General features: G+C 39.0%; 2 protein-coding genes and 1 long non-coding RNA gene across 5 annotated transcripts; 1 reads left to right on the forward strand and 2 right to left on the reverse strand.

Annotated features, from left to right (window-relative positions):
• The first annotated feature begins 7,432 nt into the window (after positions 1 to 7,432).
• Positions 7,433 to 22,298, forward strand: LOC147757652 (uncharacterized). Of its 2 annotated transcripts, XM_086980339.1 has the most exons (7): positions 7,433 to 7,702; positions 8,462 to 8,594; positions 11,138 to 11,271; positions 17,727 to 18,415; positions 18,975 to 19,057; positions 20,888 to 21,061; positions 21,933 to 22,298. In XM_086980339.1, exons 4-7 carry the CDS (start codon positions 18,143 to 18,145, stop codon positions 21,973 to 21,975), a joined length of 573 nt encoding a protein of 190 aa, XP_086836465.1. In that variant the 5' UTR covers positions 7,433 to 7,702; positions 8,462 to 8,594; positions 11,138 to 11,271; positions 17,727 to 18,142; the 3' UTR covers positions 21,976 to 22,298. The 2 variants fall into 2 exon arrangements, 1 of the variants encoding a protein (XP_086836465.1); XR_015321271.1 differs by lacking the exons at positions 17,727 to 18,415; positions 18,975 to 19,057; positions 20,888 to 21,061; positions 21,933 to 22,298 and adding an exon at positions 11,375 to 11,654 and having other exon boundaries at positions 7,477 to 7,702.
• On the reverse strand, positions 10,882 to 13,200 carry LOC111244008 (uncharacterized). The gene is made up of 3 exons (XM_022790519.2): positions 12,758 to 13,200; positions 11,777 to 12,277; positions 10,882 to 11,083 (listed from the first exon to the last, which is right to left on the reverse strand). Exons 1-2 carry the CDS (start codon positions 13,193 to 13,195, stop codon positions 11,789 to 11,791), a joined length of 927 nt encoding a protein of 308 aa, XP_022646254.2. The 5' UTR covers positions 13,196 to 13,200; the 3' UTR covers positions 10,882 to 11,083; positions 11,777 to 11,788.
• LOC147757653 (uncharacterized) lies at positions 20,736 to 22,478 on the reverse strand. Of its 2 annotated transcripts, none has more exons than XR_015321272.1 (2): positions 22,339 to 22,478; positions 20,736 to 21,034 (listed from the first exon to the last, which is right to left on the reverse strand). It is a non-coding gene; the product is annotated as an uncharacterized LOC147757653 (long non-coding RNA). The 2 variants fall into 2 exon arrangements; XR_015321273.1 differs by having other exon boundaries at positions 22,293 to 22,427.
• Positions 22,479 to 24,686: the final 2,208 nt, after the last annotated feature.

Here is a 24,686-nt window from a genome sequence, read left to right on the forward strand (position 1 = left end):
ATGAATCTGTGTCACGTTGTCGTATAAAGACGCGATGAATTTCTTCGTAGCAGTATTTATTATTATAGAGATTATTATTTATTATACATTCGTCCCAGAAATGTAACCCATTAGCTCGCCCTACACGCTCTTGTGCTCTAAGGCAATTTGCGTCCTCTAATTTCTCCTCTCCAAAATTGTTTTAATTTAGAAAAGTGTAAAAATCCTTCCTTATTGACTTCTGATCTAATTTAACGAGACTTCCTTTCAGTCCGTTTCAGAAAATCAAATTTTGCCACAGATCAAAGAATAATCCTAGGAAGTCTTTATTTAGCTTCTTGTTTATCGTTAAAAACAGAATGATCAGTTTGTTATTTTCAAGTACAATGAAATGCAAGAAACACCTTAGCCTTACCTACTTCGATACGAAAAAATCTAGAAACGCGAATTGCATTAAAATCATACCTCACAAATCCTGAAAGATTCATAACGGTAATTTCTAACCATCTCTCCCCCTATATACGTAGCTTCCATGAAGTAGGACACGTTAGGAGCTTCACCAATTACCCGAGGCTGAACACCAGAGACTTACTGTGTCAACGTTAAGAAGTAAACTTTTCGATAGCTTAGCGATGCTATCCACTTTTCAACACTCTAACTCTGTGACCTATGCCTCCCGCCTCAGTTCAGTACACTGAGTAAGCACACGTTGCCTGATACTTGGATCCAAATCTCATCTAAAGTGGCGCTCGTTTTCAGGTTGGTCTCTTTATGAAAAATGTGGTATGCTTTCCTCTTTATTTATTACATAATATAAAAATGATAGATTACTTGTGAAAGATTTATTCGGGAAAAAATGTTTATTTCAGGTTCTACAGGATAGGTTTTACACTGGATTTAGGGACGATTGCCGATTTTTATTTCACGCCAAAATAGGCGCGACACAATGCCCCGGAGCCCGAGTGGTTCATGCTCAATTTGTGAGACAAAGTGTACTTTACATACGCTTCTGCAGACTTGAAAAAAGGTACAGGTGGTGCAAAATTTAGTAAAGAATACATCTAGCAAGCCAAAGCCATACGATATCATTTAACAAACGAGTTAACGTATACCATTAGAAACTAGCTCCGAATTGCGAACGTAAGGCTGCCCTAATAATTTTAGTATTAAAAAAATCGTGTTAAATCGATGAAGCATAATGTTTCATACATAGAGGAAGAATTAACGTTTATAAACTACATAAAATTTCTAAGGGTATGCGCGAGAGATTTGCAGGGAAGTTAACTTAAACGATGACGGTTATATGGTAACGGAAACCACGGAACCCCTTGCGGTGATGAGGGACACGCGGCGTGCAAAGGCCAGCAAAACTGGTTCTCCTGGAGATATTGATCTAAGATAAGCTGACGGGCTACCATTCTCTCTGTAGTCAGCAGGAGGTGGTCGTTGCAAAAATCATTCATTAAAAACACAGTTAAGTCGCACTGGACAATAAGTTTGCTATTTGTGATGTAGTCGCCTGATACGCTTCATGTTATAGACGTCCAGTAATGATTTAGAATAGCGTGATGGTATTTTCAGGGCAAACAAAAATCAACTTAACCAAAGATGCGCTTCACAAAGCGCGTCTGCATAGAGGGCGTTATTGACCAATGTTTTCATGTACTTCTACTACACAGCTTTATAATCTTTTGACTGATATTGTAATAGACCGGTAGTAGAAACTCGATTCGATGACAGCATGCTGATAAAAGTAAGTCATCTCGAGAGTCATCCATGAAATGGCGCCACGCGTTTCCGCGTATTTGTCTAAAAGACTTTCGCGGGGTCCATCGATGTATTGAACTGTGACTTTAACAGTGGGTAAAGACATTTTTTCTGATTTTCACTTCCGATTAGATTTAGCTATTTGTAGCCTTTAACACGTTTCAGCGCACTTGGCTCTGAAATTATATTATTTTTTTTAATATCGTTCAGCCACATTGAGTCGCCGTTGAGACGCAGCAAAAACCGCGACGATACGAACTTCGCTCAGAATAAGCCTCGGCCCGTTTGTGCTGTACGTTGCACGGTAGTACAACTGTAAACGCTGTATCTGACTAGCCCACTAGTGCTGAATAATGTGGGTACTTCCAAAGTCTGAAAAAGCCATGTTAGTGTGCGGACTTGCTAGAAAATTTTATGGGTGGCGCAAATTTTGGTTATCTGGATGCACTGTCGTGAATTAGTGACGGTTTATAAAAAAAAAAAAGCCCATACGCTGGCCTAACTACCTGTGCGTAGGTCGATGCTAACGTCCCCTGAAAAGGGTACTCTTTTACGTGTAGATAGCCAGTCTGCCATTGCCAAGCAAACTATGCACCGAACAATAACATTCAGTAATGAAGAGAAGGACAAGCGACTGTGTATGCCTGTAGATAGTAAAAATCTGTTTATTTCGGTCTAATTCGATGGTATATGATCGGTAGCAGAGAAAATGTTGGAAGTATAAACAATGCAATATATTTCGGCATAAGGGAATACGAAATGCCGGAACGGAATATGATTTCGATTTCGAAGAGAAATCCAAACCTTTGAGACAAGTATTCAGATACGACTGCAAGTTATCTATGGTACATGTTATGCAGGAAAATTTAGAGGGACTCTAACGGACATGAGGTCTGATCGAGCTGACATTCCCCTGAGTTGAATCTAGAGTTGAATTAGAGAATGCGGAAAAAGTACGTCTGAGGTTTGGGAGCTACATTTTTCTGTTTTCTGAATTCATATGCACACCGATAATCCGGCCTATTCTCTATACCTTTAAACGTTTGGGAAATGGTTGAGGCTTCCGGAAGTCTCTAATTGTACCCTTAGCTAAAATGCACTAAACATTTTCAGTTTCAAGTCAGCGTACAGAGCGGTCGCCTTTAACCAACATGTATATAATCTGCTCTCTAACTGAATCATATTTAGAGTAGACCCCCGTCGCACCGCGGTAGCACTTTTAGCGGGGACACTGATTGGGAAAGGTTTTTGCCCTGTGTGTAATGATAGTATCGACAACACAATGACCATTAAAAAAATGGAGCTTAAACACATGCTTTTTTAAGCTTCGCGACAACCGTAGTGATTCGATGAGTGACAATAAAATTCAAACCCCTAAAAAATTAAAATTTAGCTATGACAGCAAAGGCGTTTTTCTTAAGATAAGGTTAATCATAACGCCATCCTGCACCAGAAGTCTACAAAAATGCTCCAAGTATTCTGGAAAGGCTTGTGGAGGAAACGTTCCTTAAAGGTGACGCAAAAATCTATAGAAAACTTTCGGGAAAAGAGGTATAACGAGCTGACAATGATCAGCAACGTTACCTACATCGATGTCCTATTCGATCTATAGTTGATAGCTGTCTAATGCCAAATTTGAATTAAATGAACCTGATAACGTTGGCGTCTCTTCTTAATACTAATTGTAGAACAACCTCGAACATCAATTAAATCGTTCTTACACACAATTAATAATACTCGTAAAGCAAAATGACGTATAATTACGGAACTAGGGGCTAGTGAGATGGTGTATGGCAAAAATTATCTTTTTTTATAATGTAAGCCCGTGAATTGACAAGGAGTGGATTTCAAATATGAGGGCAAGACTACTCGTGTATTTTTAGCTTTGCCGTTGTAATCCAAATCATCATAAGAAGGCGTGTTATAGTTTTAGATATGTACACAGATGTTAAGTAACTGAGAATGCGCCGTAAGCGTATAGTATTTCTACTGACTTGTACAGTTCAACTCAGTGGTGTCGACTTTTAACGCCATCACTTCCTGGTTGAAACAGTGCTTTTGATGCCCCGATTGAGACCAGGTTGGATCGGCTTTTCAAACCTTCAGTGAAGAATGATGATATATATATATATATAAATTGGCTTGAGCCTCACAGGTCTGCATCGTGTCCCATCGCCTCACCAGTGCTCAACCACTATTTCGCGGGAATGTCCTCATCTAGTGACACCGTACCTCAATGCAACATAAGACCACGAACAATAGGCAAGTACGAAAGGGGGGACCAGGTGCTCCGAAGCCTACCCTCAAAGAAGACAGTGGGAATGGACGGGGTTCTTGATGAGCACCTCTAGGCGCCGTGTTGAACAACCATGTTCAATGAATATCTTTGTCTTAAATTGGTTTCTCCTAGTTGGAACGATGCAACGTTCCTTGTTGTGCAAGGGGCAATGGTGACCTAGGTGGACTGACATCGTGACACGGGATCGCGGAGAAAAGTGTGTGTTTTCTTGAACTTACTTATATTTGCTGGCAAGAAAACTAAACGTATCGTAAACGGAGGGTTCGACCGCGACACCCAATGAGCAACACGGATTCAAGGGAAAACAATCTACCTAAATGGCATGCGGTTTTAATAGTAGCGATACTCTAGTAGAATAGTGTTACAATCAATTATGGAGCCTCTGAATTGCCAACGTTCTTTGTGACAAGGAAGATGATCAAGTTTGTTTTTTTGCAGCATTGCTTAATGGTCTTCCAGACAAGATATGTGGGACCAAAAATCACGCAAGAGGTCTCCTCTACGCAAGCGATTTAGTTATTTGAGGAAGCACTCCTTTCCTCGCGCAGCAGGGTCTAGTAACAGGTTACATTCCGCCATCTCGGAATTAGAACAGATTAACCAAAATTAAGACAGTGAAATTCAGAACAGATGCCGGAGCTGCAGCTTGTGGCACACTATATATCTTGGGCCGACCGTGACGTATATTAATCGATATATCTACTTGGGGTTGATGATTTCGTTTAATGGCCGAAGATTACCTCAGTATATTAAAGAAAGTGCAGAAGAGCCTCGATAACTTCGTGTTTAATACTTAGCCCTCATCGATTGACCCTTCCAGCCGCTTTGCGACTTTTCGACCTCGAAAATTGCGCCAATTGCCGCTTACGGTGTAAGCTTATTAATCTGGGATGATATCACAAACTAAATAAAAACCTTGTTCCTCAAAAAAGATTTTGAATTATATCGGACAATCCGTAACCAACCCGTCGACCTCTTGGCGGCGCGCCGAGGACCTCCATCGGCCGATGTCCAGCACTTTGGTAAAGGTACAGTTCAATAAAGTGAACAGGAAAATTTGCGGGGGCTGACTCCGAATTCCATGACGGTCCATGATGGTCGAGACCTGAGAAGTACTAGATTAGCCTGACAGGCAATAGTGACCTACTAGACGCTGTCTCACCATCGCCTATGCAGAGTGCAGGAGTTTTATAAACCTAATGAATACTGTGTTCGTATCGTGCTTTCGATTCCCGCAGGTTAAGTCGCTTGACAGCCTAATTTGGTAACTGATAGGAGAACGTAATTATTCTAATAATAACTCCGTAAACCCTAGGCAAATCATTCCAGGAATCGTCTTTCATTAACTTTCGCTAGTTATGTAACGCACTGATATGTATCGTACACGATAGCATATAAATCCTTATATGCTAAGAATGCCATGTTGCAGACTGATGGATTGACAAAGATTTTTTACTTTTTATTTGTTACCCGTGACTCGCCCAGTGCCACGGCAAATCTGTTTACTAGGAAGGTAGGTGAAACATTGCAGTTATTTAACATATCCATATATGAAATATAATGCTCTGACTTTCCCCCGCTATTGCAACATGCTTCCAATACTTCGTTGCTAAACCTGCCACATTCTCCTTAATTGTTGGCGTGGCAGTCATCTAGGAGTTGCTGGTGACCGCAAGGTGTTGTTCTTACTGGACTCTCGCTACAAGATTTTTCTATCTGTGACTCAATTTGAAGATGCACTTGGCTGTATTTCTTTTGATGCTATTTCCGAATGCACAGACCAAAAATTCTTTCTTCTTGTGCAAAAATTCGCTAACTTCTATGGTAAATTGGCATTTTTCGTTAGTGCTTTTAATTGATTCTAAATTTTACGGGCCACTTGGTTACTTAAAAATAGTGTTACTTAAAAATAGTGTAAAATAGAGCTATGCAAGAAACGGTTTTTGTCTTATCAAAGTAGCTTACTTTTAGACAGGGGTAGTAAATCTTCACATCCCGTTCTCGACGCTCCGAATCTCATTATTCATTGGCTAATCGCATTTCCTTGCATTCAATCTACCAGGAACCAGACAGATAATTAGTGGCACTTTAACATACAGTGTATAAAATATTAGACTGTAACGTATAGTATAAAATGTTAGATTTTATACTGAAATCATGAAACATTTATTTATCGCTCGAATTATCTTTGATTCAATAATGTACCACTGATTTTAGCACTCGACAAACCAAGCATGGCTTATCTCATCAATTATTACCTAACTATTTCTAGCCAATAACAACTACCATCTTGAAATGGCTTGCATTAAGTGACTGTGCCAAGCGCAGGACGGCAGACCATCGGAGTTGGCTCCAATAGAAGAAGTCATACGTGTTTTCGCTTCTATTCTTGTCGATGTGATATACGAGGAGGAAGCATTGAGCTTCTGGACTGGCTATACGCAAGTCCGTACGAAAAGCGTTTGTACTTACGAATTTACTTTTTAATTCAAGATTCACTGGACAACGAATCATACTTTCGGGAAGCGTTTTACTACCCCCTGTAGCCGGGTGTCCCTCAAAGCTAGCTTCAGCTTCCGCGAGTGATAGGTTGTGCTGGCAGCAAAGGCCTACGGGCTTAAAACAATAAATATGGTAAACAGAAGTGAACTGTAACTCCGAGGTTTAATTTTTCAATCACAGAGTCAAGGGATCTTCATGATGCGGCATCTAAAATTTAATGAGAACACATTTATTTTACGAATTTTTATTGCCAGTAGAGTTTAGTTTCGAGAGAACGAACATAGAGGATAGAAACGAAACTTCCTTACGGTTCTATACTCTTAGTTTTCTACAGACCGACAGACAGACAGAATGCTTAGACCGATGATATACAGCGTAAATCGCCGATGCTATTTTAGTGTCGTGTGCCACTTATCTGAGACGTGGCGCCAAATACAAATATCATAAACTTCTGAAAAGCTAGAAGACCATGTTTTAGGTTTAGGCAAGGAAACAACTGATATATTCTTTTTCGGAATACTGAACCTGATATAAAATGTGGTCTAGTAAATTAAATTTTCATTCTATTCATAGTATTCAAATGAAAAAAACTTGCTATAGACATTCGAAATGTATAGCAAGTAAAGGAAGTATACTTCCGCAACTAAAAATACGACTAGAAAGTGCCGATAGCACCGCTTGTAACGGTGTGTACACTTAACAAGATGATAATGACATATCATTATAAAGAAATTCGATCAAAACTTTATCTATATAAAGTAATGACGCCTTGGCTCCTTTTTTCTGTACATATGTGAGCTAATAAATGTATATACTAGATATCGTTCCGCGTTCTTCCGACGTCACTTTTCTCCACTTAGATAGCAATGATTGTCGATATATTCGTATCGGTTTGACACTGTCCGTTGACCATGGACGATGGCCAAGCGGAAATCGTAGAAGCGTGACACTCAATTAAGAACGACGCCTATCTAGGAGAGTTTCAGCTAGGTTTTGTCAGAATCTAGACAACTTTACGCGCGTCTAGACGTTGAGCTGTAAGCCGAAAAGCCAATGCAACGGCGAATGGGAGTGGATGTGATAGTTCTGAACAATAGGACCGAGTCACCGGAACACGCACTACAACAACTTCTCCAATTATCGCTAGCCACTAAGGTAATCTAGGTGACGTCTGTCTGGTCAGTGAGTTACCAGCAAGACACAGTCCCAGCCCAAGGATTGCTGCTAAATTATTATTTCATACGATTGAATGGAAGTCATCTATTCAGATTTCCAATATTTGCTTGCATGGTTTCCTAATTGATCGGACATAGCTCCCGTAAAGAAGAGCTTAGACGACTCTTGAAATATTTCCCAGAAAGTTCTTTAGGACATTAGGTAAGTTCATAAATTGATTCTTTACTTTTACATACTATAATTGATTCTTTACTTTTACATTCTTATTTTTAACGTTCTTCGCTTATGTTGGACCAATGGACCTTCTTGTAGACACGAGTATTTGTCATTGGAGTCCGTAAGGTGTAGTCTAGAAGACGCTTTATTGGAAAAGCTGTTGAATTTTTAATTCAGAACTTAGAGCAGAGGTAGTTCTAAAAGCCTGGAGATAATTCCATGGAAATGGTTCAGTCAGTATTGAGTGAAGAATAGCCTGCCAGAAAATAGAAGGTGCACCATAAAGATGGTTTCGCTTGAAACCAAATTCGTCATGGTTAATGAAGTTACGTTTTCTAACACTGAAGATAGTTTTCTTGTGTTCATGTATCACCCAGTACGGTAGAACTCGTTTTTCTAGTAGTAGCTATAAGCTTCTACAAGCTATGAGAGAGAGACGGCGACTTCAGATTGTGGATATGCACAAAGCGCTACATTTTAAATGACATTTCCCATAGAGTGCAAACCTTTTTTGGCTTCCAGGGTTTTGAATAGCGCCAGCAAAATGCCACATGAAGAGGAAAAGCCTTCTTCAGGCCGCTGTATTGGTTCGCTATTTACGCTACTCGGAATATTAGCTGGCGTCGGAGCGCTTTATGGTGCCTACAACTATTACGTGAGTTATTTTGGCGTTAACACAAGAGCATGCCTCAATGTCGTTCTTTACCTCATTTAAAATAAGTGCTTTAGTCTTTTCTAAGATCAGTTCAGAAAATTGTGCGCTTTATCTGTATTGTTGTCAAGACAGATGCATGTGTAATTACTTTCGATTCCGATATGATGGCGTTCATATATTGTGTTGGGCCTCCGTGATGGAAAAAGTGTCAAGGTACAAAAAATGATTCGCGAAATTTAATGGGCTGCAGGAAACGTTTTCTTAATCATACTATATATTATCTGGTCGTCGTGCTTCTTGAAAAATAATTACCTGCCTAGAGACCAGCAGCGTACGTATTTCGGTAGATGTAGAGTAAGCAACAAATAAAGTTGTATACGATGTGCAAGTGAACTTAAGATTCAGATTCAACAATAAAAAGGTCCAAGTAGAAATCTATGAACGCAACGTAAGGCTAATCACGACGCCGGTATTAGTAACTATTAGTATGGCACGAAGAAATCGTGGCGATCTATCATCGTCTATTAGATGCTTGCATCATAGGCAAATAGGTCACAGTATTTCGTAGGCTGCTGTAGCCTGCGGCTGCTGTCTCTGGAAAAGAGACATAGTAGTAAGCACACATTTCTATGCTCATTAATATGATATCCTTCTACCGACTACGAATATTTGCTAAGTATCAGAGACTGATTATACAGTCACCTACAGTAAACATTTCATAGAGCTTCCTATCGTTAATTCAAACCCCTGTTTATCTGTACGCTAGTGGCGATAATCGTAGCTAACGATGTATTTGTTTCAACAATATTTGTCATTGAGAATTCATCTGAAACGAGCCGGACTCTTGACCGGAAAAGACCAACCAAATTGGCAATCATTTATGCCACCGTACCTCACGCTAGTTCAAATATTGAAACACGTTTACTAAATACATGGCCATATTTTGTCACTATATCTGCATAGCGGTTTATCCTCAAGGCGACCTAACCTACATGGCGGTCTGTACATGCAATACAGTATTGTATACTACGTATCGCTAAATTGAATGTGTATTGAATTTATTGCAGAGTGCTCCCTTGAGAGACTTTGCTGATTGGTCGCACAATTTTTAAACGACATTTAGCAACATCAGTTGGAGAAATTGTTGAAGCTTTACAAAATAGGCCCGATCGCATAGGACTAATAGAACAGTAGGAAGATAGCTTTCAATATTTTTTCCATTCCTCGTTCGAAATTTGATAGTTCAAAGCTTGCCAAAATGAAAATTGGAGGAACGAATTATATACACGATAATAACCTAACTTCTTCGGTTCTAACTTCGATACGGCACAGCTTTCTTATCGTTTCATTTTCTTATTGTGTATATAACAATATAAGAACGTAACCAAATACTACGTTAGACCCGATCCGGAGATTAACTTGTTCGGTTCTTATCTATTATTCTTATGCACCCTTGTCTACGGGTGTAGATATTACCCTCGGTAATAGGGTAATTACTATAGCTACCTCAATAAGGTCGCTGTGAAAATAATGGGTAACCGAATATGTGCGATGAAATAATGAGTTTACATTGGAAACTTTGAAATCAAGTAACAGCGCCAGGGAACTATTACGGTAACCTGGGATCATTCAGGTAACAAATGCAAGGTAATAGGCTGACGAGATCAACGTAGTTACAATAGGCGACCAAAATCGGCACGGCTGCGTCTCCGGAGAACTTCAGCAGCAGCTTCGAAGCCTGAAGTTGGCTGCAACATGAATCAGACTTAAAAATATGACAACGGCAGCAGAGCAACAACAAATAAAAAAAAAAAAAAACAGCTGTAATATGTAGTGTTTTATATAAAGATTATATTAACGAACGATAAAAGGAATTGTCACTAGTAGGCTGCAGTGAGAGGACGAAGTGATGCAGGGGGCAACGCTATTTTTTTCACAAAACCGGAGGGGTAACTGCGACGTTAATGTACAGCGTATGCATCATAATCTACCTAATGCTATATCCCTCAGATGCCGTCTACGTTACGCAACCTGTTATTTTTATTCATAAATTACCACAACGGAAACAGATATGCCTTTTAGGTGCATAGTATATTCCTATTCCTTAGATTCGGCAACATCTAGAACGAATTCTGATTTATTGACGCTGCTATGAACAGAGAACGCCAAACCAATGGACACTAATAATGGTAGTTAGCAACACTGAAATAGCGTCGTATTTTTAAAATTCGTTCGAAACACAAAAATTCAAGTTCTTTCATTTTGCTAGCTAGGTTTATTCATCACGACCGTCACTGAAGTGATTGCATCAGGTCGAACAGACAATATAGATGTGATACCGTTGCGTCCCTTCCGTGGATCGTAACTATCGTTATTTTTATACTACCATTCTGCCGGCTTTTGCACTGCAATAGGCGACTGGACGTTCGCCGTGCTTCGGCGATGTTTGCTGCAGCCTTTAATATGATTTCAGCATATGTATCTGAAAACTTCGCGCAAGCGTAAAACATAAATCACTCATTGGAAACTCACACATGTTTCAGAAAACTTCCGCAGGAGCTCAGACACCGCCATCAATGTAGTAGAGTATACCAGCATACAAGGCACTTCCCATCTAAAATCTCCAACTCCAACCAAAAGACAACTTTCCCTCCTGCTGCTATCTCTCGCTGCCAATGTAAGTATAGATCTATAAAAAGCGGTACCGAGGTGAAATTCTTATAGGCGTTGCTAGCGTAGCAAACTATATATTTGTTTGCTCATTGTTTCTTTTACTATAGGTTACGGTGCAGATGGCTGCAGCGAAAGCTGCAGAAGAACATGATGGATAGGCTACGACTGTCGAAAACTCGTTTCTGGCTTTATTCAGTCTCAGGCAGTCTCAGCTCCAGGCGGATAAGATTTAGTAATTTAGCATCGTAGCTTGTCGGCGTCAAACTTGTGAAGGTACAGAGACACCACAAAAATGTCACATCGATTCAACATAGAACGATATTTCATAATCTATTTGGACAAAAAAAATTGTTTCGAAATAAAATATAATTAGGCACCAATTAACAACGCGTCTACTGCTCTTATATATGCTCGTGTAGTACGAATAAAGACGTGGGCGCGTTTTTCCGTAAAAGTGTTCGAATTAGCGTTTTCTGGGTTAAATACATGATTTGGAGGGAAGCACTCACGTTTAAAAAAGTTTAGTAGTTTAAACCGGGACCCATCCAGTTGATGCTTAGGTACGCCCGCGTATTGCCACTCTTGTAGATGACTACGTAATCACTGTATTCCCCCTTACGCTCACATTCGTTAAGGATGATGCACTTCTGGGCTTGTCCAGGCTCCGCTGAGGGGCCACGTAATACGATTCTGGTCGGGAAACCAAGATGATAGTCCACAAGAACTTTTCTCGGGCGTTCATAATCGAACTCGAATACGGCCCCATTTTTGCATGTAATCTGGAGTGTATACCCAAAGGCCCTTTCGACTTGTTGAGATCCTACATTGAGCTGAAAAAAAATAACTTCGAGCTGGTAAAGTATATTGTTGAAGATCCAACCTAAAGAACTTATCCCTGCTTCCTTTTGTTCCATAACACATTTAATAACTGCATCCCCAGTAGCTTTATCAAGTTCTTTGAATTGCTTCTTGTACCCGAAAAGGTCGAACAGTGTACGGATTCCAGCAACCTATAACAGAAAAAAAAAGGCATTACGCTATTAAGGACACATTTGTCTATAGGGCTTAATCCAATTGCTTACAGCTAGTGCTGGTAGTGGCAGAACATCCTGCTACCCTGCATATCGGTAGGTGAGACCTCTCTAAAATCTATAAGAGACTCGAAACGCGACCACAACTGCTTCTCGCGGTAATTAAATTAGTTTGAAATTTGCGCCTGTGAGTAATTAGAAATATTCCACTGATGCATCTCTGAACTGACCCCATCACTCTAGAATCTTTTTTTCAAACATTGTCACATTTGCTGAGAGTTCCTGAACCATTTCTCTATATTCTTGTCAAATCACGAAAACTTCTAATCACGGCGAACGAAACCAACCATTTTACGAAGCTCGTACTTTACCTTTTACAGAACAGTTAAAACATGAAACCGGCATACACGTCATCGAAATATTTTTGTTATTATTATAGATGAAAAAACCATACGTTACCTTCATTTTGTCATGCCAATACCACCGGGTGGACACCAGACCGACTATGTCCCTGATACCCCGTTTCAAAAAATCGTTGAATATCTCGTCCTCATTAGTTTTCGCTGTCTCTATATGTCCTTTCCCTGAATGCTTTTTAAGTTTGTCAGAGGAGCTCGTGCCTTTTCTTTGACGTACCGCAGCTATGACGCTCGAGGTTCGCCTTACACGCACAGTGGGCTCACCTGCTTTACCTTGTTTTACTATTTGTATTGGCTCTTCCGATTTTCTATAAGAAAATCGCAACGAAGATTCGACAGAAGAGTTGCCGTTTTTTCCGCTTCCGTCATGTCGTGTTCCCCTAGCGACCTTATTCGATGTTATTTGTTGCTTTTGTTTGTATCCCTCAGGCGTAGCTTTGTTTTGACTTTCCATCTCACTTAGTTTTTTTTTCCCCATATGTTTTTTTGACTTTTGGCTGCCGTCCTTCATCGTAGAATCAATCGAGTGGCTATTAAATGAATTTCGTTATCACGGAAGTAATACACACCTTGTTGAAAAAACGTTAACACTGCATACTAATACAAAGGTGACAAAAAAATCGAAAGATGCTATTCTTAAAAAATGAAAAACTCTCTGTCATATTATTGATTCTTTTAAGAGATGAAGTACAAGACGCCTTCAATGGCAATTATTTCGTAGAGTATTTGTTAAACTTCATGAACATGCAACCATAAGACGTTAGAGTAGAACGAAACGCTGGATGTAGCTGATCCACGAGCCTATGTTAAACAACAAAGCAGATCCTGATATTAGGGGGTATTTCTCTCTGTTGACATCGTCGACTCTGCATTTGTTATCCGAGAATTTTGAGCAACTAATAAACGACGAATGGAATAGAAAGGCTGTGGTGAAGTAACAACAGCCAAGTTTTTATATGAGTTGGCCATTATAGCTATAAATAATATAAGTCACTTACCAATAAGTGAATATTATCTGAACTGTATAATATCCAACCAAATGAGTTTTTGTTATAAAGGTAGCAGGTAATGTGACATAAGGCTATTCATTTGTGGCCAAATATATACAGTCATTATTTATCAATATGTCAAAACCGGTGTAATATAGAAGCGGAGTTTGATTTCCAATAGCTTCCGAACTTGAAATCTGCTCGAATCGAAATGAAACTTCCGAGCTATGAAATTTGGCTGGCGAATACTTCATTCAATCTTCTAGTTCTTCAATATCCTTTAGTTCCGAAAGTCAACGCTCACAGTGGAAATTCATCGATGATTGATCTAGGCTTTAAGTGGAAAAAAGCGCAGTACTTTAAAAGCGGAAATCTAAACCAGTGTATAAGTAATTGGAGTCGAGAGCCAAAGGGCAAGAAAGCGTTGCCATTATTGAAGAAGCTTTTCATGAAAGCAGAGTGTCATATCTGAGGGCTCTATCAGCCAAAATTAGCAATTCACGTATAGTGGGAAAAAAAATGAAAATTAAGTATAACAGTGGTATCCTCTCATTTAACTCCAGACTAGCTTGAAATGCATGAGGTATATTCCACGCGAAGTTTGCGGATCAACAAAAAGCCAGCCTGGAACGTATAGTCGCGATAGATGAAGTATGGTTCAATCTTTACGGCCAGCCGAGACGAAGCCAAGCAAGCAAGTAACGTTGCCCTAGAAAGAAATCGAGCTTGATAGTACTGTCGAGTAACTTCGAACGGAGGTTGGTACTAGTGCATATTAGGAGCACCTACCATTATAAGATGCTAGCCAGAAATGAAAAATCAGGCTGCTATACCGGACTACTAAAGAGACCCATGGAGCGTTGCCGCAGCAATCGCATTTACGTAAACTGGTTACTTGAAGACAGTGCCACACCTTATCGCCATCTACTTTTTGGATTTTTTTATCCTTCCTGGATAATTTTAATCCGCTTAGTCACCCGATCTAAGTCTTTGTGATTACAGAGCTTTTTATACCTTAAAAAAACGCAACTACTGGGCAAGCGTATTTCTTACTACAGGAAATCATAGCTAGAGAAATTACATATGGAAATACAAGTGCCAGGTATATGGTTGTTCAGAAGTGCTCAGAGCGTTGCACAAAAAAAAAAGTAGCGTGCCTCCAACACGTATGACAAGGTCGTTATTCTAACCCAAATAGCTCAAAGATCCAATGCCAAAGTCTACTGAGTCCTCTTATAACAGCCTAGTAGTGTAGAACAACGTAAATACGCGTCCAGTGAATCGGTTTATTACAAACATTACGACATAAGGGTGTGATTATCGGATTAAACGCTTGAAACAAACGGCCTGACGTAATTATCAAGCACTAAACTGACAGAGGTTGAAAGCTGAAAAAATCGTGCCGTAAACGCTCAGTCCGAAATACATAGACGTTTGGCAAACCCGATGGAGCACTTCAAATGTAGCATAGTATGTCAAAAGTAGGGTTCCGCATTCGTTTAAGAAAGCAATATACTAATTGTAACTAACACGAAATACTGCACTAGGGGTGTTTTCATTTGCTTGGAATTTAGATCAGCCTCGTTACATATACGAATCGCATATGTACCCGTAATGTTATTCGGAAATCTGCACAGGCATCACTGCTAGCCTCAAAACCTTTTTTGCCGTTTAAAATCATTAAAATAAAAAATAAAATCGTTAAAATGATAAGTGAATAGTTAGAATAAGGAATGAAACAGCGAAACGCTGGCTATCAATTACCTGCTCTTTCGGTCCAAAAGCATAGCTAATATAAAATTAATTAAAAAAAGCATTTTAATTATTACATTTCTGTTTACCCTATAACTAACTGCCAATTCTTGTCGATTTTACATAAAATACGAAATAGTTGCTATTCAAAGAATAAATGAGCTTTAGTGGCAGTTGTTTGAAGCCAAGTTTATGACAATGCCCCGGTTCACATCAACGCATTAGATGTATGCCCTATTTATTCTTTGCTCAATCATCTATTCAAGTATAAATATAGGAACTTCGGAACACCCCGTATGTTAACAAAAACACAGCTTTACGTGAATACACGAAAACACCAGATTTCCCTACACATATCGTGAAGGCTACAAAATTATCTTAAATCCTTATTCCATGAAAGGTCGATGGAAGAAAAAGATCCTGTCTTACAGGATCCTATTCAGATGGCTAGACATTTTACATAAATAAAGAAACCTGAATAAGAACTACAGGTAAAATTAAAACGAATCTAGTTTTGTTTTTGATTAAATGGCATTACATTTATTTATTGTACTAACTATTCTAATAATTTGTCAAATTGTATTTTTTTACTTTAAATTGGAAATCTAAAACGTAATAAGGCTTTGCGGTCTGCTAGCGGGCATCGCTGAAATTTGTTTACAAATTCAAATACGTTCCCTTTCCTAAGGTCTTTCGTAAGAGGAATACCAGTGCTACACCGGTTAATGGTGAATTATCATGGTAAGATGTTGTTCCGTGCTAGTATTGATCAATCGTAATTTGCAAGCGTCTTCGGCTAAACGTACACAAGCATTTTGGTAGTTGACATTGACATTTTCCGCTGATTGTACCGTATTGTAATAGGGCCATTATGTCGGCAATAAATACGCTAATTGCAACGATAGACACGCACACCTCTCTGTCATATGAAAATGTTTATAATTATGACCCACTTTAATATAGTCTTAAATATGCGCCTATATATCGCTGGCCTTTTGATTTTATATTTAGCATGTTGAGTGACAGACGACTCTACAGAAAGCTCGTCCTAAGGACGGATCTTTAAAGATGCCGCACCTGGGATGAAAAATGAAAATCATGACCATCTAGCTCCTGGCTTCAATGGATCGGCTTTTCGGAAGCGTAATAATAACGCGATGATAGTCAGAAGGGCCGTTTTAGTACGTGAGCTAATATCTAGGTGTCTAACTAAATGAACAAGAGTAAATATTTACCTATCTTCTCATGAATTATAGCTTAGAACATTTGTAAATCTGAACGAACCGTCCTATAAATGCATGTATATAAATGAGAATGATTTCACATAATAGTAATAGTGATATTCAGGTTATGTACAATTAATTCGGTCCAAGGTATATCAATGCACTAGAATATTTCGTATCTGTACCTAACGATAGTACATGTTACTGTTATGTAAACAAAAATGACAGAACTAAAATATATCGTGTTGCCTCGTGTATTTAGATTATTTATAATACATTGAATGTATTTGTGAAATCGAATCGTGAATGAAGGTCTAAATTATGATTAAATATTTTGCCATGTCATTATCGTGAAGTTAGAAAATCACAACATGGCCTTTATCAGCAAATCAATTCCAGTTGATGATTTTCGCGGAAAAAGGAGCCATGTGTCCTCCCAAATAAACGACGATTAGAAGAAAATCGACCGTTGGCCGTCCATAGAACTGAATAATAGCAGCTTTCTAAATACTTATCGTTCTGCAAATACTATATAGTCTAAATAATCAACATTTGCCGTTCAAGAAAGAATGAAGTGGCCAGTGAATACAAATAGCACCGTCATTTTCCACGTAGTTTCCTTCAGGAAGTCGACAAATTGCTTGCCCGGTTGCTCTCTCTCTCTCTCTCTCTCTCTCTCTCTCTCTCTCGTCTTAGGATATTCTGGTTCGTCTTATTCAGTAACAATATAACTGCAATCCTTAGGTCAGCTGGCTGCATTTTTACCGTAAGGGTCAACTGTGCGCCGGCATACGCTATTCCTTATCAAATGCGATACGATGAAAATTGACTATAATATCTCGTACTCACTGAAGCAAACTGGTATCAAAAAGAGGGAAAAAAAAAGGGTTGTTAAATTTGCTTTGAAAATAGTTTAACAAAGCTCTGTATTGAATAAATTTGTTTGTACTTTTAGACTTACTGACCGCACGCGGGGATTTTCTAAGATACATATATATACACAAGAGTATACCTCGACATAAATTTATATCTTTTCTTTTTTTAGGCGCAGCAGCAACGTTCTGTTTCCAAGGCCCCCGCTTGTTTATCTGAAATCTACAAAAAACTCTATAGTGTTATGGTCGCTAGTACCACTCGCTGAGAGGTTACACGCCCAGCCCCACGGCATACTTGACTGCTTCGACTCGTTATTCTATTGTTGCTGGGTTTAATTATACATGCGCCCGCTATTTGCGGCGAGCGGCATTTAATCCAGCTGTTTGGCAACGATGCAGACTTCTCTAAACGTTATTATAGCGGTAATGGTCGGCATATGAATGTACAAAGTTCTTGCTGTTTACACGTTCGTTGTCACGCATTCAATATTCCCACGTCCGAAATGACTAGCTAACCTGACAATACATTTATGTCTGTACCAAACTCGTAATAGGTTCTCTGAATGAATTTAGTGGTACATTTCCTATGTTTACACCACGCGGTCGTTATATTTTTGTTTGTAATTGCACGTGTATAAGCGGAGACGGAGACAACTCAGGTACATTTCTGTTGCTTATCTCAACAACAAACAGATGTCGACCACCTCTGAAGTCGAGTCAATGCCAACGCGATGTGTCCTCCTGTCAGAAACTCGTTTTGTTGAACTTTTCGCATGGAAAAGCGGCGTTTAACCGAAAAAACAAAAACACAAGGGAACAACGTCCATTCACAGTGGCAAATTGTCTCTGTCAATATAAAGTAAATAACATCTGACAGAGTCTGTCTGTTTAAAATAGTTAGTGGTCTGACTGTGCCGAAAGTTGTGTTGCTAGATTATTCTATCATTTAGGCTATGGTCAACTTATCCGCAGATATCTTCGCACTTTTTTTTTTCTAGAGAGTCATTTTTGAGCTGGTTGTTAAACGAGTGAGTTTTCTAAGCCTTCAACAAGGCAGGACCAAGCAACAAATTCTTAGAAAAGCGTTATCCAAATATTATTCTGGTTTATTTGTAATGTATCAAAGCCAAGATACAAGCCGTGATATTAAGTCAGATAATCATTTATGCTCCTTTAATAAATTGTTATCTTAGGTTTTAATCAATGTTCCATATTTGAGCTTCAGTCCCGTACAAAAATATGCCCTAGCTGCCATTCGTGTCAATAAATAGCTAGCCCCTATTATATTGTATATCGCATCGAGCAATGATTACATGAGCTGGTTTAAAGCAGGCGATTTTATAGAAAGTTCGTTGATGCTATGTAGATCGGCGAGCATCAGCTTTAATTGCATACTCGAGACATCTATTTTCTCAAAGGTATTCCGAAGTAAACTACTACCTGCAGGCGGATTTTCCATCGGCTTCATCTTTTACTGTTCACCCGTTGCCGGTGTAGCAAAGTAAGTGCTTAGAAAATGTCTATTTACACTATATACGACTAATAGTCTAACAGTTGGACAGTTAAATGCGCATCGTGCCTACTTGCTCATTGACGCTGGCAGTGGTTCTAGTATCAGTCAGCTGAAACGAGACGAAAACTAAAGTTTCCTTCGAAAGTTATCTCTTCAGTGCTCTCGAAGCTAGTCTTAAACCATAATAAAATGGCGGTATCAATATTGAACAGAAAGTAAAATTTGAGTTTTGCGTCCGGAATCGGGTCGTGCTGAACGGCAGCACCTGTTTCTCCACAACGTCTATTTTCAAAGGGCCTTTATTTTTTGCATGTTCTTTCTTAGTATCGATTTTTCGATCGAGGACAGATGGAATACTTGGGGTCGTTAGCAGAATTCGTCCTCAGAGCAAACCCATTTATTTCAACATGGCCCATAGTCCAAAACGATGCGTGTTAACGTCATTATTTATGATTGCTGGATGGTGCTTTATAGAGGTGTCGTAGACGTCATTCGTGCATGATTCGCTATTATTTAGATGTGGCATATTCTTGAAGAGATGTGACTTGGTGCTTAACAAGCTACCTTCAAGCCCGCAGTGGCGCTGCAGTAGAAGCGAGCACAAGAACTTCTCGAAACATACAGCACGGGTAACAAGCATATTGTTTCGGTCGATGGCACGCCATTGGCAGACGTCTGAGAAAACACACCCGCTCACGGGTCACAATCAGTAAATCCAATGGCTAGAGTTACCGTATAGAACGTGCGCACTGACGTAACTGCACACGTCGCACTTATATCATTTCAACGACACTGGTAACATTGTAGCTAAATCGAGAGTATCGATATACAATTTCGACATAACACCTCGCCAATTGCGTCTTCTTTGCTTCAGCTCTTGTGTGCCAAAACTGAGTTGCTGCCTTTCACGATCTTGAAAAGGCGGATACGCATGATCTAACTCCATTGGAAATAAAAACAAAAAATAAGTAGGACGTTACATTTCGGAAATTCAACAGCTGCACTGTGTTGTTTCTATATGCATTAAAACATTGTGTACTCACCGACGACTATATGGCAACGCACGTGGTCTTAAAAGATCACTTCAGTAACACTCCCAGCGCGATCAAAACCGTTTGAATAAAAACCAATCATGTGGGCACTATTATAAATCAATCTAAAACACCTGTTGTTAAGTTCTGTGCTGGCACTACACTGATTAACACTTTTTATAATTTGACTTTTTACAAAAAACAAAAGCTACATGATAAAATTGAATTTAAGGTAAGAATGCAATTGGAATTTTGCGTTAAATATAGATGTGATAATAAGTAGCAGTTCGATTAAATTCATATATATATTATGCAACGCAGATTTCTCAATTGACTTTTATCACGTATAAACTTTTGTATATAAAGTAAAATAAACTAAAACTATGAAATGAATTATAGTTAAACATGTATGTATCAGATAACTGTCATATTTCGACTAAGCTGCTTCACTGGTAAGAAATTTCCAGCTAGACATAGAAAAACCGACCTAAGCATCTGTCAGAGCCTTTCCCGTGCAAGCTTTAATTTGGTTTCAGTTCAAATACAGTAAGTTATTTCAATTATTATCAAATGCAATTTAGTTGCCTATTATATCGCTAGGATAGACATTGGTTGTTGGAAAGAAGGGACGCGCATATCGTCGTTGTTGACTTTATTTAAATTCGGTTAACTTTTGTCGCTTATTACAATACGAATTAATTTCTTTCGTATTCTGCGCCATAGTAGTGATTTCATTAGCATCGAGGCATGTTACACGCCTATACGAGAAACGCTGATCTCTGATTAGGGGTTCCCCGCCATCTCGAAGATCGTCAGCAACGACAACTGCGTCATCTAGCGGTTCATCTCTGCTCGAACATGAATGGTGTGCTATATATATTGTGGTCCGGCCGGTAGCGTCGTCACTAGGAATGTCGAGGGAATCAACTATTTCCTGCTATGAAGAGAGTCGTGATATAAAGTAGGGTCAATGTTATCAACGGAGGGAAAATTGTATGGAGTTTTTGCTGTATGCAGCCAACATGCATAAAATAAGCATGCATTTCTTTCTTTTATTGACCTTTTGCTGTTACAAGTTAAGGTAGGCCATTCTTGCGCGAATGGCGTGTAAATTCCAGCGTATATATGTTTGCTCTTTATTGTATGCAGCTTTTTATCGAATAAGTGTTCAGGTCATGCCTTAGTGCACCTTAGAGAAGCTGCGAGAGCTAATCATGAATGATGGAGGAACGAGCAGGGAATGAACGAGGCAACTTGTAAACCCAAATTACCGCATGTAAGCTCACTAAAGTAGAGGAAAGGTCGGCAAATGGCAAAATGTTTCTTTGGCATTATCATTTGGTGGACTCTTATCTGTTTTCGCACTCAAATAGCCGTTAGCGCTCTACTGTTTCATTTTATAACTGCTCACTAGTTGCGCTAGTAGTGGAACTTCTGAGATAAACCCTTCGGAGCCTCGAGGCCAAAATCTATCACAGACTGCTTTGTAAAAACAATTGACTCTGCAAGTAAGATGGCACCAGTGCTATGGGAAGTCTGCTTGTATTAAATGCAGCGTCAGATTATTGAACTTAGACTTAAATGTAAGAGATCAAAAACACAATCCTTTAGCCTGGAGTAACCAATTTTTATCTGCCCAGATCTTCCACCGGAACGCATTTTGAGCTAAACAAATTCTAAATTATATTCGCCGTTGCCCTCGTCGTTCCACCCACATTCGTCGCTGTCGCCGTCTGTTTTGTACAAATATATGAACACCGTTAATAAAGGGCATTGTTCAACCCAAATCAAAGAGGCGACAGATTTTATGCGGTAACCCCATTGACTTGCAGGACGTGTAAAGATTACAATCTTGAAGTGTTCGCGCCGGGCTGAGTGGAAACCTTGACAAAGACTGTAGAATATACGACACCATTTAGTAGATGGCTTTTGTTCCTGGATGTGTGCATGAAACTCTTTGCTACAATTCGAATACGGGTAATGATCAACGTCGCGAATATCACTAAACTCAGCATCACATCCCTGACAAACGTCGTTGAAATCGGGATTTGTGCGACACAGGCAGGCAGCAGTCATACTATGCTTCCGAGGGCCAAGGAATATATCCTTGAATAACTGTGGAACATCGACTTTTTTATACAAGGACGGTTCTAGGTCCAGAAAGATATATATGAACTGTCTGATTACTTAACCTGAGCTGAGATATTGTTTAAATTATTTCGATGACGGATGCAACACCTTTGCTGTAGCCTTTGTTGACCGTTGTGCTTCAAGAATTTGTTCACGCACAAGAATATAAACGTTTAAAAATTCAGGTATAACCGTGTGTATTTTTTCTTCTGCAAACTTCTGCAAGCTCTTCGTCACGTGCGAGTGCGTACGGTGCACTAAAGCCCAAGCTCGCTCTCGTTGATCTTTTTGCTCTCTGAGGGACTGACATGAATCGGCGCAATGTTTTCGAACGTTTTCGATTTGAATTGATAAAAACAGATGCGAGTTTTGTTGACAGGCTCAACAAATTCCACATCGTCCGCCCCAATAAGTTGCTGGCTGCTGTTAAGCATGCTTCAGTCATATGAGCGCATATAATAATAAAATCTAGCTTTTCAGTTTTCCATGACAGATAGCGCGCAGAGTACAAAGAGTAGAAAAAAGATTTTTGAAACGTGTATTCACATCAACTACACTGAGATAAACAGTGTTTGCGCCTACTGCTGCTTACCCAATGATTTTTCGCTACGCTGCTCTTGTGGTTAGCACGAAACATATGCAGATGCTATTGTTTCCAACTACCTTCTATTTAATAATGAATGAGTTCTCAAATTGGACCAAGAAGTGTATTTGAAGCTTTGTATGGAAAATAGAATTAATTGTACAGATATTCTGCAGATATTGTAGGGACCTTCAACAACCGAAAAACCCTGTCGTAGTTGGAGTAGGCATGACTGTACTACTACCCGAACTTCCTCGAGGTTTAGTGAGATCTTGTAAGCCCGAACCTAGCACGTTGCAAAAACACAAATTTAATGGTACCTCCCCATCATTATCTAATACCTTTGAAACTGTAAAAATAAATAAGTAAAGTAAGCTGTGTTACATTTTTTTCATTTCAAGCTCTTCGATTTGTACTGACTGCCAGTTTAATACATAAACAAGCCTTCCATTTATTTAGAATTCTGCTAGTTGTGTCACTCGCATGCGGTTAGCCTTTATATCAATTTCGACGTCTTCCGTTCGCTTGTTTCGTTAAAAAATTTAATTTCGTTAAAAACCCGACAGATCACGATGAAGCAAAAAGATAGTTAGGAATCAGATAATTATTTGCGGTAATTACGGAACTTCATATGTCTTTCTCTTCTTCGGAGCGCCACCAGTCACACGGAAACTTTTCATGTCGCGATTTCTTCCACAGTCGGTTTTTTGCGCTTACGCAAGACCAAATTACACAAATGTTTACAGAATTTCTATTAAATGCATTGTACCTAATTATTATTATTAAAATATTCATGTAATCGTGCCATTTTAATGAGGTCTATTAGTATCTTACCAGGTCGTACCATGGCAGACTTAATAACTTTTGTGCAACTAACATTTATGCCTGTAGAACGCGTCGCACAGAATGGGCCACCCAATTCACCGTCACGTTTAGCTCCACTAAATTGTTCCGTATAACCATAAAGAAACCGCAAGTAAAAGATAGACACAAAGCTATATAGAGTACATAACGAAAACTGATGCATGTCTCTCATGTAGACAACTAAAGGGATAATGTGGCCAACTGTTTTTGCGATCGTTTGTGGCTTTAACGGATCATTTTCAACAAAACTATTCGCAGATCCACCTTTGACTACAGAGACGAATTGAAACAACAGGGTCCTTTGTGATAGCTACAACATATTTGAAGCTTTTCCCCCGGATTTCTTAAACCTAGCATCTCCCGAAAGCAATATAAATGTTGTTGTTTCTGCTTTTCTGTGATTTCATTGTATCTGTACTCGTATACTCAATTGCTGTTATATTGTAGCCGTATAAATAATATCTTACGAACACAATCTGCTGAACTGATTGATGCGGCACTTTTACCTGCTATTTTATACCTACAGTGTCTATATAATTAATCACCAAGGTTAAAAATCAAATGTACTCTTTAAAAAAAGTTTATCTATTCATTGACAGTCGTTTATAGTACGTTACAAAGACATCATAGTTCCACTCGAATTAGAAATCCTAAGAATTAGAGAATGGACACAACACGTCGGGAAGATTGATCAAACCACTACTTTAAGCACACTTTTTAGATAGAAAAAATAATATCTACAACGAAAAGAAAACATGCTCAAACGTTTAGCATGTTTGTAGAAATTCATTAGTTTACGTGATCTTATAACTTGTATAAAAAAAAAACACCGGTAGTCCATGATAGATTTATTTACATATACAAGAAAATAAATTAGTTACTTAAATTAGGATGCTACTCAGCTGTAGAAAATAGCCTCCACATATTTCACGACCACTGTAGTGACACGCGAACAACAGTTAAATTTAGCGGCCGCTATATATATATATATATAGCGGCCGCTAAATTT

The sequence above is a fragment of the Varroa destructor genome, unplaced genomic scaffold, assembly GCF_002443255.2.
Source record: "Varroa destructor unplaced genomic scaffold, Vdes_3.0 BEIS01000002.1, whole genome shotgun sequence".
Lineage (NCBI taxonomy): Eukaryota > Metazoa > Arthropoda > Arachnida > Mesostigmata > Varroidae > Varroa > Varroa destructor.

Excerpts from the sequence above, each read along its gene's own strand:
- LOC111244008 (XM_022790519.2), bottom strand. The coding sequence starts at position 13,195 with ATGGGGAAAAAAAAACTAAGTGAGATGGAAAGTCAAAACAAAGCTACG. Across the intron at positions 12,278-12,757 it reads ATTGGCATGACAAAATGAAG|GTTGCTGGAATCCGTACACT; the intron begins GTAACGTATGGT and ends TTTCTGTTATAG.
- LOC147757652 (XM_086980339.1), top strand. The coding sequence starts at position 18,143 with ATGTTTACACCACGCGGTCGTTATATTTTTGTTTGTAATTGCACGTGT. Across the intron at positions 18,416-18,974 it reads ATTGTCTCTGTCAATATAAA|GTATTCCGAAGTAAACTACT; the intron begins GTAAATAACATC and ends ATTTTCTCAAAG. Across the intron at positions 21,062-21,932 it reads GAAGAGAGTCGTGATATAAA|GACGTGTAAAGATTACAATC; the intron begins GTAGGGTCAATG and ends ATTGACTTGCAG.